Source organism: Mobula birostris, chromosome 14, assembly GCF_030028105.1.
Source record: "Mobula birostris isolate sMobBir1 chromosome 14, sMobBir1.hap1, whole genome shotgun sequence".
In the NCBI taxonomy this organism is placed as follows: domain Eukaryota; kingdom Metazoa; phylum Chordata; class Chondrichthyes; order Myliobatiformes; family Myliobatidae; genus Mobula; species Mobula birostris.
This window is the reverse complement of record NC_092383.1, coordinates 99,650,661-99,666,729: the sequence shown is the minus strand read 5'-3', so window position 1 is coordinate 99,666,729 and position 16,069 is coordinate 99,650,661. Positions and strand designations below refer to the sequence as shown.

The 16,069-nt window shown below is 49.1% G+C and overlaps 1 protein-coding gene across 1 annotated transcript in view; it reads left to right on the top strand.

Moving 5' to 3' along the window:
- The window catches only part of LOC140209426 (junctional adhesion molecule A-like), a 38,529-nt gene that overhangs the window by 5,711 nt on the left and 16,749 nt on the right, over positions 1 to 16,069 (top strand). Inside the window, exons 2-6 of the mRNA XM_072277673.1 lie at positions 10,434 to 10,499; positions 11,732 to 11,845; positions 11,985 to 12,131; positions 13,542 to 13,744; positions 16,007 to 16,066. Of these exons, the coding sequence (XP_072133774.1) occupies positions 10,434 to 10,499; positions 11,732 to 11,845; positions 11,985 to 12,131; positions 13,542 to 13,744; positions 16,007 to 16,066 (590 nt within the window). The remainder of the gene's footprint in view (positions 1 to 10,433; positions 10,500 to 11,731; positions 11,846 to 11,984; positions 12,132 to 13,541; positions 13,745 to 16,006; positions 16,067 to 16,069) is intronic.

Sequence of the window (16,069 nt, the reverse complement as noted above, 5' to 3'; positions counted from 1 at the left end):
GTCGTGGTGCACATCGGTACCAATGACATAGCAAGGAAGAGTGAGGAGGTCCTGGACAGTGAGTATAGAGAACTTGGTAGGAAGTTGAAAAGCCGGACCTCGAGGGTGGTAATCTCAGGATTGCTATCTGTACTACGTGCCAGTGAGGGTAGGAATAGGATGCTCTGGAGGAGGAACAAGTGGCTGAGGAGCTGGTGTAGGGGGCAGGGTTTCAGATTTCAGGATAATTGGGACCTCCTCTGGGGCAGGTGGGACCTGTACAAGACAGACGGGTTACACTTGAACTACAGGGGGACCAATATCCTTTCAGGGAGGTTTGTTAGTGCTATTGGGGAGGCTTTAAACTAGATCTGCAGGGGGATGGGAACCAGAGTGCCAGAGCTGACAGTGTGGCTGGGGTGAAAATAAATGATGTTAGAAGTTCAAGCAAATCCGCTAATAGAAAGGTTGTGAGTGGTGGTAAAAATCTTCTGAGGTGTATATATTTCAATGCTAGGAGTATTGCGGGGAAGACGGATGAGTTGAGGGCGTGGATTGACACGTGGAATTATGATGTTATAACAATTAGTGAAACTTGGCTACAGAAGGGGAAGGACTGGCAGCTTAATATTCCAGGGTTCCGATGTTTCAGATGTGATCGAGGCAGAGGAATGAAAGGTGGGGGAGTAGCATTGCTTGTTAGGGAAAATGTTACAGCAGTGCTCAGGCAGGACAGATTAGAGGGCTTGTCTACTGAGTCCTTATGGGTGGAGCTGAGAAACAGGAAAGGTATTAGTGGGATTGTATTAGTCAACGAGAATTGGAAGAGCAAATCTGCAGAGATAGCAGGCAATTGCAGGAAACAAAGTTGTGGTGGTAGGGGATTTTAATTTTCCATATATTGATTGGGACTCCCATACTGTTAGGGGTCCAGATGGTTTAGAGTTTGTAAAATGTGTTCAGGAAAGTTTTCTAAATCAATATATAGAGGGACCAACTAGAGGGGATGTAATATTGGATCTCCTGTTAGGAAATGAGTTAGGACAAGTGACAGAAGTCTGTGTAGGGGAGCACTTTGGTTCCAGTGATCATAACATCGTTGGTTTCAACTTGATCATGGACAAGGATAGATCTGGTCCAAGGGTTGAGGTTCTTAACTCGAAGAAGGCCAAATTTGAAGAAATGAGAAAGGATCTAAAAAGCGTGGATTGGAACAGGTTGTTCTCTGGCAAGGATGTGATTGGTAGGTGGGAAGCCTTCAAAGGAGAAATTTTGAGAGTGCAGAATTTGTATGTTCCTGTCAGGATTAAAGGCAAAGTGAATAGGAATAAGGAACCTTGGTTCTCAAGGGATATTGCAACTCTGATAAAGAAGAAGAGGGAGTTGTATGACATATATAGGAAGCAGGGAGTAAATAAGGTGCTTGAGGAGTATAAGAAGTGCAAGAAAATACTTAAGAAAGAAATCAGGAGGGCTAAAAGAAGACATGAGGTTGCCTTGGCAGTCAAAGTGAAGGATAATCCAAAGAGCTTTTACAGGTATATTAAGAGCAAAAGGATTGTAAGGGATAAAATTGGTCCTCTTGAAGATCAGAGTGGTCTGCTATGTGCGGAACCAAAGGAAATGGGGGAGATCTTAAATAGGTTTTTTGCGTTTGTATTTACTAAGGAAACTGGCGTGAAGTCTATGGAATTAAGGGAAACAAGTAGTGAGATCATGGAAACTATACAGATCGAGAAGGAGGAGGTCCTTGCTGTCTTGAGGAAAATTAAAGTGGATAAATCCCCGGGACCTGACAGGGTGTTCCCTTGGACCTTGAAGGAGACTAGTGTTGAAATTGCAGGGGCCCTGGCAGAAATATTTAAAATGTCGCTGTCTACAGGTGAGGTGCCGGAGGATTGGAGAGTGGCTCATGTTGTTCCGTTGTTTAAAAAATCGAAAAGTAATCCGGGAAATTATAGGCCAAGTAAGTTTAATGTCGGTAGTAGGTAAGTTATTGGAGGGAGTACTAAGGGACAGAATCTACAAGCATTTGGATAGACGGGGACTTATTAGGGAGAGTCAACATGACTTTGTGCATGGTAGGTCAAGTTTGGCCAATCTATTGGAGTTTTTTGAGGAGGTTACCAGGAAAGTGGATGAAGGGAAGGCAGTGGATATTGTCTACATGGACTTCAGTAAGGCCTTTGACAAGGTCCCGCATGGGAGGTTAGTTAGGAAAATTCAGTCGCTAGGTATACATGGAGAGGTGGTAAACTGGATCAGACATTGGCTCGATGGAAGAAGCCACAGAGTGGTGGTAGAGAATTGCTTCTCTGAGTGGAGGCCTGTGACTAGTGGTGTGCCACAGGGATCAGTGCTGGGTCCATTGTTAGTTGTCATCTATATCAATGATCTGGATGATAATGTGGTAAATTGGATCAGCAAATTTGCTGATGATACAAAGATTGGAGGTGTAGTAGACAGTGAGGAAGGTTTTCAGAGCCTGCAGTGGGACTTGGACCAGCTGGAAAAATGGGATGAAAAATGGCAGATGGAGTTTAATACAAACAAGTGTGAGGTATTGCACGTTGGAAGGACAAACCAAGGTAGAACATACGGGGTTAATGGTAAGGCACTGAGTAGTGCAGTGGAACAGAGGGATCTGGGAATACAGATACAAAATTCCCTAAATGTAGTGTCACAGGTAGATAGGGTCGTAAAGAGAGCTTTTGGTACATTGGCCTTTATTAATTAAAGTATTGAGTATAAGAGCTGGAATGTTATGATGAGGTTGTATAAGGCATTGGTGAGGCCGAATCTGGAGTATTGTGTTCAGTTTTGGTCACCAAATTACAGGAAGGATATAAATAAGGTTGAAAGAGTGCAGAGAAGGTTTACAAGGATGTTGCCGGGACTTGAGAAACTCAGTTACAGAGAAATGTTGAATAGGTTAGGATTTTACTCCCTGGAGCGTAGAAGAATGAGGGGAGATTTGATAGAGGTATATAAAATTATGATGGGTAGGGATAGAGTGAATGCAAGCAGGCTTTTTCCACTGAGGCAAGGGGAGAAAAAAAAACCAGAGGACGTGGGTTAAGGGTGAGGGGGGGAAAGTTTAAAGGGAACATTAGTGGGGGGGGCTTCTTCACACAGAGAGTGGTGGGAGAAAGATGGTAAATGTGGGTTCTTTTTTAACATTTAAGATTAAATTGGACAGATTCATGGATGGGAGGTGTATGGAGGGATATGGTCCGTGTGCAGGTCAGTGGGACTAGGCAGAAGATGGTTCGGCACAGCCAAGAAGGGCCAAAAGGCTTGTTTCTGTGCTGTAGTTTCTATGGTTTCTATCACTACAGGAAGGACGTGGAAACCATAGAAAGGGTACAGAGGAGATTTACAAGGATGTTGCCTGGATTGGGGAGGATGGCTTATGAGAATAGGTTGAGTGAACTCTGCCTTTTCTCCTTGGAGCGACAGAGGATGAGAGGTGACCTGATAGAGGTGTATAAGATGATGAGAGGCATCGATCGTGTGGATAGTCAGAGGCTTTTTCCCAGGGCTGAAATGGCTAACAGGAGAGGGCACAGTTTTAAGGTGCTTGGAAGTAGGTACAGAGGAGATGTCAGGGGTAAGTTTTCTTTGCAGAGAGTGGTGAGTGTATGGAATGGGCTGCCAGCGATGTTGGTGGAGGTGGATACGATAGGGTCTTTTAGGAGACTCCTGGACAGGTACATGGAGCTTTGAAAAATAGAGGGCTATGGGTAACCCTAGGTAATTTCTAAAGTGAGTACATGTTAGGCACAGCATTGTGGGCCGAAGGGCCTGTATTGTGCTGTAGATTTTTATGCTTCTATGATGTATTGTATGAGATCATGAAAAGGAAATGTAATTTCATTGGACATGTGATCAGGAAAGAGGAGTTAGAATGCACGGTAATTATGGGAAAGATTGAAGGGAAGAAAGCAAGAGGAAGACAAAGACAAATGATGATGGAGACAACAGCCAGAGAACTGGAAATGAATTCCAATGAATTGATCCACTTGACCCGAAACAGGAGTGTGTGGGCCATGGCAGTCAAAGCTCAAACTGGGCACGGCACCTGATGATGACGATGATGATGAATGGTGGATGGTGTGCTGACTGGCTACATTGCAGCCTGGTATGGGAACACCAATTCCTTTGAGCTGAAAATCCTACCAATGGTGGTGGATTTGGCCCCATACATCACTGGTAAAACCCTCCCAACCCTTGAGCACATCTACATGAATCGCTGCCATAGGAAAGCAGCATCCATCATCAAAGATCCTCACCACCCAGGCCAAGCTCTTTTCTTGCTGCTGTCATTAGGTTGAAGGTACAAGAGCCTCAGGGCTCTCATCATCAGGTTCAAGAACAGTTCCTGCCCCTCATCCATCAGGCTCTTGAGCAAAGGGACTCACTTAAGGACTCTTTTATCTTGTTATTTTGTGCTTGTTATTTATTAATTTCTATCTATTGATATCTGCATTTGCACAGTGTGTTGTTCATTGTACGTTTTTACAGTTACTGTTCTATAGATTTGCTAAGTATGCCCCCCAAAAAGAATCTCAGGGTTGTATGTGGTAACATGTATGTACTCTGATAATAAATTTTACTTTGAACTTTGAACAGACATAACAGCTTCCCGTTCTCTCCCAATGGGCCAATGAGAGTGTTAGGAAAGAGGGAAAGTAAATTGGGAACATGGTTTATTGGGCAAGACCACATCTGCGATGTGGAGGGTTTGACTAAAGGTGCCAAGTACAGGGCTAATATGTTCCAGTTGGATGAAAGGACAAGGATTGCAAGCTAAGGGAATTGTGGATGTTGAGATAAGTGGTGAATTTAGCCAAAAAGAAATAGGACCTATAAGTAAGATTTAGGAAGCTGAAGTCAGACAGAGCTTGTATGTTTATTAATGTCACATGTACAGTGATAAAGCAAAAAGCTTGTCTTGCAGTCTCTTTCCGTACACAGTGCACTGAGGTAGAACAGAGTGTAACAGCTGCTGAGCGCCCTCAACCAGCTCAGCTGGGGCAGATCCCCTGTGCTGTATGGGCAGAGAGAGCTCTTGGGGGGGGGGGGGGCTTCCTGGAATTTCCTGGGAGTGGAGGGGTGCAACAACACCACACAGAGGTCTTGAGGGAAAGCTTGGTGACTGGGGAGATGACCTTCATATGGTGCAGGACAGCGGTGGTCCTGCTGCCCATGAGAGAATATCTCTGCCATCTGAGTAACGGGTGCCCGGTCTCTCTGCTCAGCAAGTGTTACAATCTTACTGGGGCATGTTTGAATTCCTGCCTACCTGTGACCATTGTGGTCAGAAGTTAACTACAGTTAATATTGACATACTCTACAAATGTTGAACATTGATAAACTAGAGGAATTAAAACTGAACTTTGGTAAATAGTGGATATGAGAATAATAAACACACTCGCTTACTCACACGTGTACAGAGATAAGAGAGTAAGGGAGGGACAGGGAGATGGCGGGGGGAGGGAGACAGACAGGGTGAGGAGAGGGAGGACAGAGGAGGAACTGAGGGATGAGGTCAGAGAGATTGGGAATGGAGAGAGGGTATGGCCAGTGGTGGAAGTTGGGTAAAAACGAGGGATAGGAGGGAGAGAGGGTGGGGACGGGGAAAATAGGTGAGGTAGACGGAGAGAGGGCTGGGAACGGGGAAACAGCAATAAGAAGAGGCAGGGTAGAGGGAGAGGGGAGAAGAGAGGGGTGGGGACAGAGATATGTGCGAAATGAGAGGGGTGGGGACAGATAGATGGGGGAGAGAGAGGGGTGGGGACAGAGAGAGAGTGGGGGGGTGGATCCTAACCCTAATGCCCAGTGCACGGGTTAGGGAGAGATTGGGCCAGTTTTCCTGAACATGGCCTATTAGGTTCTGGAAGACAGTATTGTCCAGGCATTGTGTGTTCTGGTGCCTCCTCACCAGGTGGACGTGCAGGCAGGGGTCATGCCAGAAGCTGCACTCCTGGAGATCGAGAGGGATAGGGTTACTCTCAGGTCTAACTTCCCCTTCCCCTGCACAGGGTCTGGGGAGGCCATCGGGAACCCAGGGCAGGGTAATCCATTACATCACAGATTGTGATTGTCTCCAGTGGGTTCATCAGCAGGACACACTCACATCACAACACCGGCTAAAATTTGACTGGGGTTGAGTGTGACATGACAGTGTAGGCCATTGCTTCACTCTGTGTCTGACCCGTGTCCTGGGAGTGTGTGATGGGACAGTGTAGGCCATTGCTTCACTCTGTGTCTGACCCGTGTCCTGGGAGTGTGTGATGGAACAGTGTAGTGGGAGTTTCACTCTGTGTCTGACCCGTGTCCTGGGAGTGTGTGATGGGACAGTGTAGTGGGAGCTTCACTCTGTGTCTGACCCGTGCCCTGGGAGTGTGTGATGGGACAGTGTAGAGGGAGATTCACTCTATGTCTGACCCATTCCCTGGGAGTGTGTGATGGGACAGTGTAGAGGGAGTTTCACTCTGTGTCTGACCCGTGTCCTGGGAGTGTGTGATGGGACAGTGTAGTGGGAGCTTCACTTTGTGTCTGACCCGTGTCCTGGGAGTGTGTGACGCAAAAGTCTGGACCTTAGAGCAATGGGTTGGGGAAGGATAATTCAAACTGTATCAAGCAGGAGCAGGGCAGAGTAGATTGAGAGCAGATTTTATCAATTGTGGGAGTTATTTAAGGACAGTTGATCAGAATTCTGGACCAGCATCTTCCTGTGAGAAAGAATGACAATGACGGCAATTTTGGAATCCTTGAATATCGAGAGAAAAGGAAGCACATCTAAGGTTTAGGAAGCTGAAATCAAATTTCGAGGAGCGAGTGAGAACTTAAACAGGGAATCAGGAGGGATAAAGTGAGCCATGAAATGTTCTTGGTGACTAGAATTACAGAGAATCCCTTTATACGTAAATTGAAACCAGGAGGAGGACTAGGGAGTACGTAAGATGACTCAAGGGCAAATGAAGGAATTAACACTTGGAGTCAGTGTATATGCATGAGGAACTAAATATGTATTTGGCATCAGTTTCACTAATGAGACAAACGTGGAGGTCTGTGAGACTAGAGAGTGATGCGCTGATATTTGAGGGCATAAGAAGGAATTAGCATTGGGTCTCTTGAAGAATGTTGAGGTGGATAAGTCCCGAGGGATCAATGGGATCTCTCCCAGGATGTTGGGAAAGGCAGGAGAGGAGACTGTGGGAGCTTGGCAGAGATCTTTGTGTCCTGTTCAGCCACAGTTGAGGTCCCAGAGGTCTGGAGAATAGTTGTTCTTCTGCTGAAGAAGGGAAATTGTAGACTGGTGAGCTGCACGTCGGCGGTAGGGAATCTATTGTAAGGTATACTTGGGGATAACATTTGGTCATGTACAAAAGCAGAAACCTATTGGAGACAATCAGCATGGCTTTGTGCAGGAGAGGACCTGTCCTACAAACGATGTGAGTTTTCTAAAGGGATAGGGCAGTGGATGTTGTCAACAATTCTCGTAGATTGAATTCAAAATTGTGTTGGCCATCGAAGACAAAGTGTAGCACCTGGCTGGAGATATGTGGCCAGTGGTGTTCCGTAGGGTTCAGTAATATATATAAATGACCTGCACAGAAGCGCTCATGGGGTGATGAGTAAGGTTTCAGATGATACAGAAATTGATGGAGCTGTAGATGGTGAAGAGGGTAGTCAAAAGGATTCAGCAGGATGGAGATGCATTGCAAATATGGGTGGAGAAATCGCAGATAAGAGTTTAATCCAGACCAGTGTGATGTGCTTTGGGAGATCAAATGCAAGAGGAGAGCACACAGCAGGTGTAGGACCTTCAGCAGAGGCATCATGGGATGTGTCAATACCTCTCTGAGGGGTAACACCAATAGAAGGCATATGGCACACTTGCCCTTATTAGTTGGAGTGTTGAATATACAAGTAATGAGCGAGCTGTATAAAACATTGGTTGGCCATATTAGGAATACGACACGCAGTACTGGAAAGATGTGGAGGCAATGGAAAGGGACAGAAAGAGGCTCACTGGGATGGTACCAGAATTATAGAGCACTAGCTAGAAGGAGACGTTGGACAATTGGGCTGTTTGTTTGGAGTGTCACAGATTGAGGGGGGTGAGCTGACAGAAGTGATGTGAGGCATTGAGAGGGTAGACTGTCAGTGCCCCCTTCCCAAGGTGGAAATGAGTTATAGATTTGTGAGAGGGTTAAGGTTTAAAGAGGATGTACTGGGCAAGATTTTCCAGACAGAGAAGTCCCGTGCTAAATTGTTCTATGTTCTCTGATCCATTCAACCTGCCCGTGTATGCTCAGGAATGCAGCTGAACTGGCCTTTCCACATCTTACTGTTCAACTGTGCGTTAACAGCCCCTAGGCTCCACCTCACACCCACTCTCCAAACCAGGCTCACCTTCCACAATTTCTTCTGGTAAACAAATCATCCCTGACCCCTCACACACTCCCAGGGTATGGGTCAGACATAGAGTGAAGCTCCCTCTACTCTGACCCCTCACACACTCCCAGGGCACGGGTCAGACACAGAGTGAAGCTCCCTCTACACTGTCCTATCACACACTCCCAGGACATGGGTCAGACACAGAGTGAAACTCCCTCTACACTGTCCTATCACACACTCCCAGGACACGGGTCAGACACAGAGTGAAACTCCCTCTACACTATCCCATCACACACTCCCAGGACACGGGTCAGACACAGAGTGAAACTCCCTCTACACTGTCCCATCACACACTCCCAGGACACGGGTCAGACACAGAGTGAAACTCCCTCTACACTGTCCCATCACACACTCCCAGGACACGGGTCAGACACAGGGTGAAACTCCCTCTACACTGTCCCATCACACACTCCCAGGACACGGGTCAGACACAGAGTGAAACTCCCTCTACACTGTCCCATCACACACTCCCAGGACACGGGTCAGGCACAGAGTGAAACTCCCTCTACACTATCCCATCACACACTCCCAGGACACGGGTCAGACACAGAGTGAAACTCCCTCTACACTATCCCATCACACACTCCCAGGACACGGGTCAGACACAGAGTGAGGCTCCCTCTACACTGTCCCATCACACACTCCCAGGACACGGGCCAGACTCAGAGTGAAGCTCCCTCTGCACTGTCCCATCACACACTCCCAGGACACGGGTCAGACACAGAGTGAAGCTCCCTCTGCACTGTCCCATCACACACTCCCGGGACACAGGCCAGACTCAGAGTGAAACTCCCTCTGCACTGTCCCATCACACACTCCCGGGACACGGGTCAGACACAGAGTGAAACTCCCTCTACACTGTCCCATCACACTCCCAGAGCAGGGGTCAGACACAGAGCCCAACCGTTCCTTCCAGTTATTTATCCATAACAAGGCAATATGCTGATGAAGCTCTTCGGCACCTTTGTAAAGCCTCCATACTCTGCAATCAACAAGCAAATCTGCACACAACGCTCCAAACAAGGCCCAGTCATCGCTTTATGTGGCTGCAAGCTGACTTCTGACCAGTGAAGGCGAGCATGCCAGATACTTTTGTTCTTGGACAGGGACATTGGCAGGGATGACAGAAACAGCACTGGCCTGAGTTTCTGGGGGCAATTCGGAAGGTGCCGGAAAGATATATGCCACAGTACTCTCAAGGGAGCATGGAGCAAACATAAGTGACGAGCCAAGTCAACGACAGCATAAACCAGAAGAATGGGCGTATGCTGTAGTAAAAACAGAGGGAAAGTAGATGACTGGGAATATTTAAAAATGGAACAGACACAACTAAAAGAATCAATGAGGAGAGAGAAAATGAAATATCAACGTAAGTTAGCCAAAAATATTGACGAGGATAGCAAAAGGTTTTTTTTTCCAGATTATTTTATTACAGGAAAGTTATTTGCACAGACAGAAGATTGGCTGATTGGCAGGAGGCAAAGGGTTGGGAATAATAGGAACCAATTCTGGTTGCCTATGAGTGATGAGTGATGTCCTCCAGGATTTGGTGCTGAGGAAGCAGAGTGCTGCAGGAAAACTTCAATACATTTGGGGAATGGGTAAAGAGATGGCAGATATCCCCCTGAGAGAGGGGGACTCAGAGACACCGGTCAGTGTACAGAAAACCCCTTGAGAGAGAGAGGAGCTGAGACACACCGGTCAGTGTACAGATATCCCCTGAGAGAGAGGGACTGAGAGACACCAGTCAGTGTACAGATCTCCCCCTGAGAGAGAGGGACTGAGAGACACCGGTCAGTGTACAGATATCCCCTGAGAAAGAGGGACTGAGAGACACCGGTCAGTGTACAGATATCGCCTGAGAGAGAGGGACTGAGAGACACTGGTCAGTGTACAGATATCCCCCTGAGAGAGAGGGACTGAGGGGTGGTGAAAGAATGAGGTGATCAGTACTCTGTAGCTGATGCCCTATGTTTTTTCGACAGTGCTTGTGACAAGATCCTTCTCGGTGACAACTCATACTTCAGAGGTTAAAGCGCCGCTTGGAGCAGGTGAGGGAAGTGTTTCAGTTGGTGCTTCCAGGAGCTAGGTCGTTTCGAGAACCTTTATCTCCTACATTTCCTTTTCTGTCCTTCCCCTCCGACAGCGTGGGGCTCCCTCACCCTGGCACTCCCTCACTGCCCTCTAACAGCATAGAACTCCCTCACTACCCTCTAACAGCACAGAACTCCCTCACTGCCCTCTAACAGCACAGAACTCCCTCACTACCCTCTAACAACGCAGAACTCCCTCACTACCCTCTAACAGCACAGAACTCCCTCACTGCCCTCTAACAACGCAGAACTCCCTCACTACCCTCTAACAGCGCAGAACTCCCTCACTACCCTCTAACAGCACAGAACTCCCTCACTGCCCTCTAACAGCACAGAACTCCCTCACTGCCCTCTAACAGCACAGAACTCCCTCACTACCCTCTAACAACGCAGAACTCCCTCACTACCCTCTAACAGCGCAGAACTCCCTCACTACCCTCTAACAGCGCAGAACTCCCTCACTGCCCTCTAACAGCGCAGAACTCCCTCACTGCCCTCTAACAGCGCAGAACTCCCTCACTGCCCTCTAACAGCGCAGAACTCCCTCACTGCCCTCTAACAGCGCAGAACTCCCTCACTGCCCTTTAACAGCGCAGAACTCCCTCACTGCCCTCTAACAGCGCAGAACTCCCTCACTGCCCTCTAACAGCGCAGAACTCCCTCACTGCCCTCTAACAGCGCAGAACTCCCTCACTGCCCTCTAACAGCGCAGAACTCCCTCACTGCCCTCTAACAGCGCAGAACTCCCTCACTACCCTCTAACAACGCAGAACTCCCTCACTACCCTCTAACAATGCAGAACTGCCTCACCGTGGCACTCCCTTGCTGCCCCTCCAAAAACCTGGAGCTCCTTCCACTAATTTCTTACCGTGGAACTCCCTCACTACCCCTCCAACAGTGCAAAGCTCCTTCACCGTGGAACTCCCTCACTGCCCTCCAACAGCGCAGAGCTCCCTCACCCTGGCACTCCCTCACTACCCTTATAACAGTATGGAGCTCCCTCACTGTGGCACTCCCTCACTACCCTTATAACAGCTCAGAGCTCCCTCACTGTAGCACACGCTGACTGCCCCTATCTCACCGTGGCACTCCCTCACTGACCCTCCCACAACGCAGAGCTGCCTCAGTGCCTGTCTGTCACTGCAGCTCTTGTTTACAGCCCCTCACTGACCCTTGTCTCTGTGTTCCAGCCGCAGACCTTTACTGTCACTACTCAGCGGATTTTGGCGACCCGCGGGTGGAATGGAAATTCCGGGACCTCCAGGACTCACAGGCATTCGTGTATTACAACAAACAGATCACTAGTAAGTCAGTTCCTCCCTCCCCTCCAACACAAAATCTTCCCTCCCTACCTTTTCCCCCAAGCTCCCCCTCTCCCTCTCTTTCTCAGACTGCTGTTTCCATCTCATGTGACCCCTGCACTGGTCCTGACTCTCGTTTCAGAGAACTATCAGGGCCGTGTGGACTTCTCGTCATTCACTCTCCACTTCCAGGAAACCCGGGTGACGGACAGCGGTCAATACATTTGTGAAGTGAACACGCCTGATGGCTCCCATACTGACTCTGTCACCATCACACTCGTGGTAGAGGGTAAGTGGGGTAGGAGAGATGCTCTCTGCCCAGCGTCAGTGATGTGTTGTGTTGTGTTGTGGGTGGTAGTCTAACCAGAGGAGGGGCAGGGACAGTGAAGGAAGGAAAAGAGTTAAGATTTCATTATTGGTTCCAACTTGAGACACTGCCTGTAGGAAGGATCTAACTTGCAGCCCTCGCTTTCTATTTCTATCTAGCTATGTCTGCTTCTCCCTATCTCGCACCCATCTCATCCCCTCTATCTCTGCCTAACTATGTCCTCTCGTCTATCTCCGTCTCCCCTCCCCCTCCGTCTCTTACCCCCTCCGTCTCCCCTCCCCTCCGTCTCTTACCCCCTCCGTCTCTTACGCCCCTCTGTCTCTTACCCCCCTCCTCCGTCTCTTACCCTCCTCTGTCTCTTACCCCACTCCATCTCTTACCCCTTCCTCCGTCTCCCCGTCTCCCCACCCCATCTCCCCACCCCCCTCCGTCTCTTACCCCCCTCTCTCTTACCCCCTCCATCTCTTACCCCCCTGTCTCTTACCCCCCTCCTCCGTCTCTTACCCTCCTCCGTCTCTTACCCCCTCCATCTCTTACTCCCTTCCTCCGTCTCCCCTCCCCTGTCTCCCCACCCCCCTCCGTCTCTTACCCTCCTCCTCCATCTCTTACCCCCCTCCTCCGTCTCTTACCCTCCTCCGTCTCTTACCCCCTCCTCTGTCTCTTACCCCCCTCCTCCGTCTCCCCTCCCCGTCTCCCCACCCTCCTCCGTCTCTTACCCCCCTCCGTCTCCCCTCCCCCTCCGTCTCTTACCCCCTCCGTCTCTCCTCCCCGTCTCCCCACCCCTCTCCATCTCTTACCCCCCTCCTCCGTCTCCCCTCCCCCTCCGTCTCCCCTCCCCCTGTCTCCCCACCCTCCTCCGTCTCTTACCCCCCTCCGTCTCCCCTCCCCCTCCGTCTCTTACCCCCTCCTCTGTCTCTTACCCTCCTCCGTCTCTTACCCCACTCCTCCGTCTCCCCTCCCCCTCCGTCTCCCCTCCCCCCGTCTCCCCACCCTCCTCCCTCTCTTACCCCCCCTCTGTCTCCCCACCCCCTCCGTCTCTTACCCCCCTCCGTCTCTTACCCCCCTCTGTCTCCCCTCCCCCTCCGTCTCCCCACCCCCTCCGTCTCCCCACCCCCCTCCGTCTCCCCACCCCTCCGTCTCTTACTCCGCCCGTCTCCCTCTTCTATCTCCCTGTCTCCGCTCCACATCTCTCCGAACCCAATCTTACACCACCGTCCATCTACCCCCCATCTCTCTCTGTCTCTCTTTCTCACTCTCTCCTGTCCCCGTTTCTCTATCTCTCTGACTCCCATGTCCCCCTTTCTCTCTCATTCTATCTCTCTCCCTCGTCCTCTATCCTTCTGCGCCATCTCATTTTCCCTCTTCCCCCAGTACGCCCGGCAGTCCCGACAGCCAGGGTGCCCACCTCGGTGACGACGGGTAGCACGGCAGAGCTGAAGTGCTCGGAGAGCCAGGGCTACCCACGGCCCTCCTACCGCTGGTATCGAGACCAGGTGTTGATGCCCGAGAGCCCAGCCGCCAGCCCCACCTTCCGCAACTCCTCCTACATCATGCAGTCCAAGATGGGCTTGTTGGTGAGTATCACTACACTCCTAGGGGTGGGACACTGCGAACACGGGTGGAGGATGCCGAGTGCGGTTGTGTACGAGAGGAAAACAGTTTGTTGGGTGTTTTAGAGATGGGAAGAGGGGATCCTTTGCTATGGGGATGGGTAGGTGGTGTTTGACAAGATGCCGCATATGAGGCTGCTTAACAAGATAAGAGCATGGATAGATGATTAACTGACTGGCAGGAGGCCAAGACCATAAGAAAAAGGAGCAGAAGTAGGCCATTCAGCCCGTCAATTCTGCTCTGCCATTCAATCATGGGCTGATCCAATTCTTCCAGTCATCCCCACTTCCCTGCCTTCTCTCTCTGGCTAATCAAGAACCTATCTATCTCTGCCTTAAATACACCCAATGACTTGGTCTCCACAGCCACTCGTGGCAACAAATTCCACAGATGCACCACCCTCTAACTAAAGTAATTTCCCGCATCTCTGTTCTGAATGGACGTCCTTCAATCCTGAAGTCGTGCCCCCTTGTCCTAGACTCCCCTGCCATGGGAAATAACTTTGCCATATCTAATCAGTTCTGGCCTTTTAACATTCAATGTTTCTATGAGATCCCCCATCATTCTCCTGAACTCCAGGGAATACAGCCCAGACGTTCCTCATATGGTAACCCTTTCATTCTTGGAATTATTCTTGTGAATCTTCTCTGAACCCTCTCCAATGTCAGTATATCCTTTCTAAAATAAGAAGCCCAAAACTGCACACAATACTTTTTTAAGTGTGGTCTCATGAGTGGCTTATAGAGCCTCAACATCACGTCCCTGCTCTAGAAATGAATGCCAACATTGCATTTGCCTTCTTCACCACCGACTCAACCTGGAGGTTAACATTTAGGGTATCCTGCACAAGGACTCCCAAGTCCCTTTGCATCTCTGCATTTTTAATTCCCTCCCCATCCAAATAATAGTCTGCCCATTTATTTCTTCCACCAAAGTGCATGACCATACATTTGCCACTTCTTTGCCCATTCCCCTAAACTATCTAAGTCTCTCTGCAGGCTCTCTGTTTCCTCAACACTACCCACTCCTCCACCTACCTCTGTATCATCGGCAAATTTAGCCTCAAATCCATTAATCCCACAGTCCAAATCATTGAAATACATTGAAAAAGCAGCGGTCCCAACACCGACCCCTGTGGAATTCCACTGGTAACTGGCAGCCAGCTAGAATAGGATCCTTTTATTCCCACTCTCTGTTTCCTGCCGATCAGCCAGTGCTCCACCCAAGGTGGGAATAAAGGGGAGCCTTTCTTTTCATGTTATATGTCAATGATTTGGTTGAAGGAATTGATGGCTTTATGGCCAAGTTTGTGGACGATTCGGATACAGGTGGAGGGGTGGGTGGTGTTGAGGAAACAGGGTTTCTGCAGAAGGACACAGACAGATTGGGAGACTGGGCACAGATGTGGCAGATGGAATATAAGGTAGGAAAGTGCATGGTCATGCACTTTGGTAGAAGGAATAAAGGTGTAGACTATTTTCTGAATGGAGAGAAAATACAAAATTCAGAGTTGCAAAGGGACTTGGGAGTCCTCATGCAGGATTCCCTGAAGGTTAACTTGCAGGTTGAGTTGGTGGTCAGGAAGGCAAATGCAGTGTTAGTAGTCATTTCAAGAGAACTGGAATATAAAAGCAAAGATGTAACGCTGAAGTTTTGTAAGGCAGTGGTCAGACTGCACTTTCAGTTCCCTTACCTAAAAAAGGTTGTGCTGGCGTTGGCTTGGGCCCAGGAATGCAAGGGGATCTCATTGAAACCTATCAAATATTGAAAGGCTGAGATAGAGTGGATGTGGAGAGGACATTTCCTATAGTCTAGGGTGCAGCCTCAGAATTGAGGGACGTCCATTTAGAACAGAGATGAGGAGGAATTTCTTTCACTATCAGAAGGTAGTGAATTTGTGGAATTCGTTGCCACAGGTAGCTGCGGAGGCCAAATTATAGGGCATATTTGAAGTGGAGGTTGTTTTGTTATTGGTTAGTCAGGGCATCAAAGGGTATGGGGGAAATGCAGGACAATGGGGTTGAGGTGGATAATAAATCAGCCATGATAGAATTGCGGAGAAGAATCAATGGGCCGAATGGCCTAATTCTGCTCCTATGTCTTATGGAGAAGTATGTGGGTGTGTGGGATGGTGGGAGGCGAGGAATGGGGATTCAGGGGGTGGGGGTGTTCGTATATTGGATGAACTGTGTCGCTGATCTGTTGGCCTTTTCTCCATGTTCCAGACCTTTAACCCAGTGAGTAAGTCTGATGCTGGGGAGTACGTGTGTGAGGCCAATAACAATGTC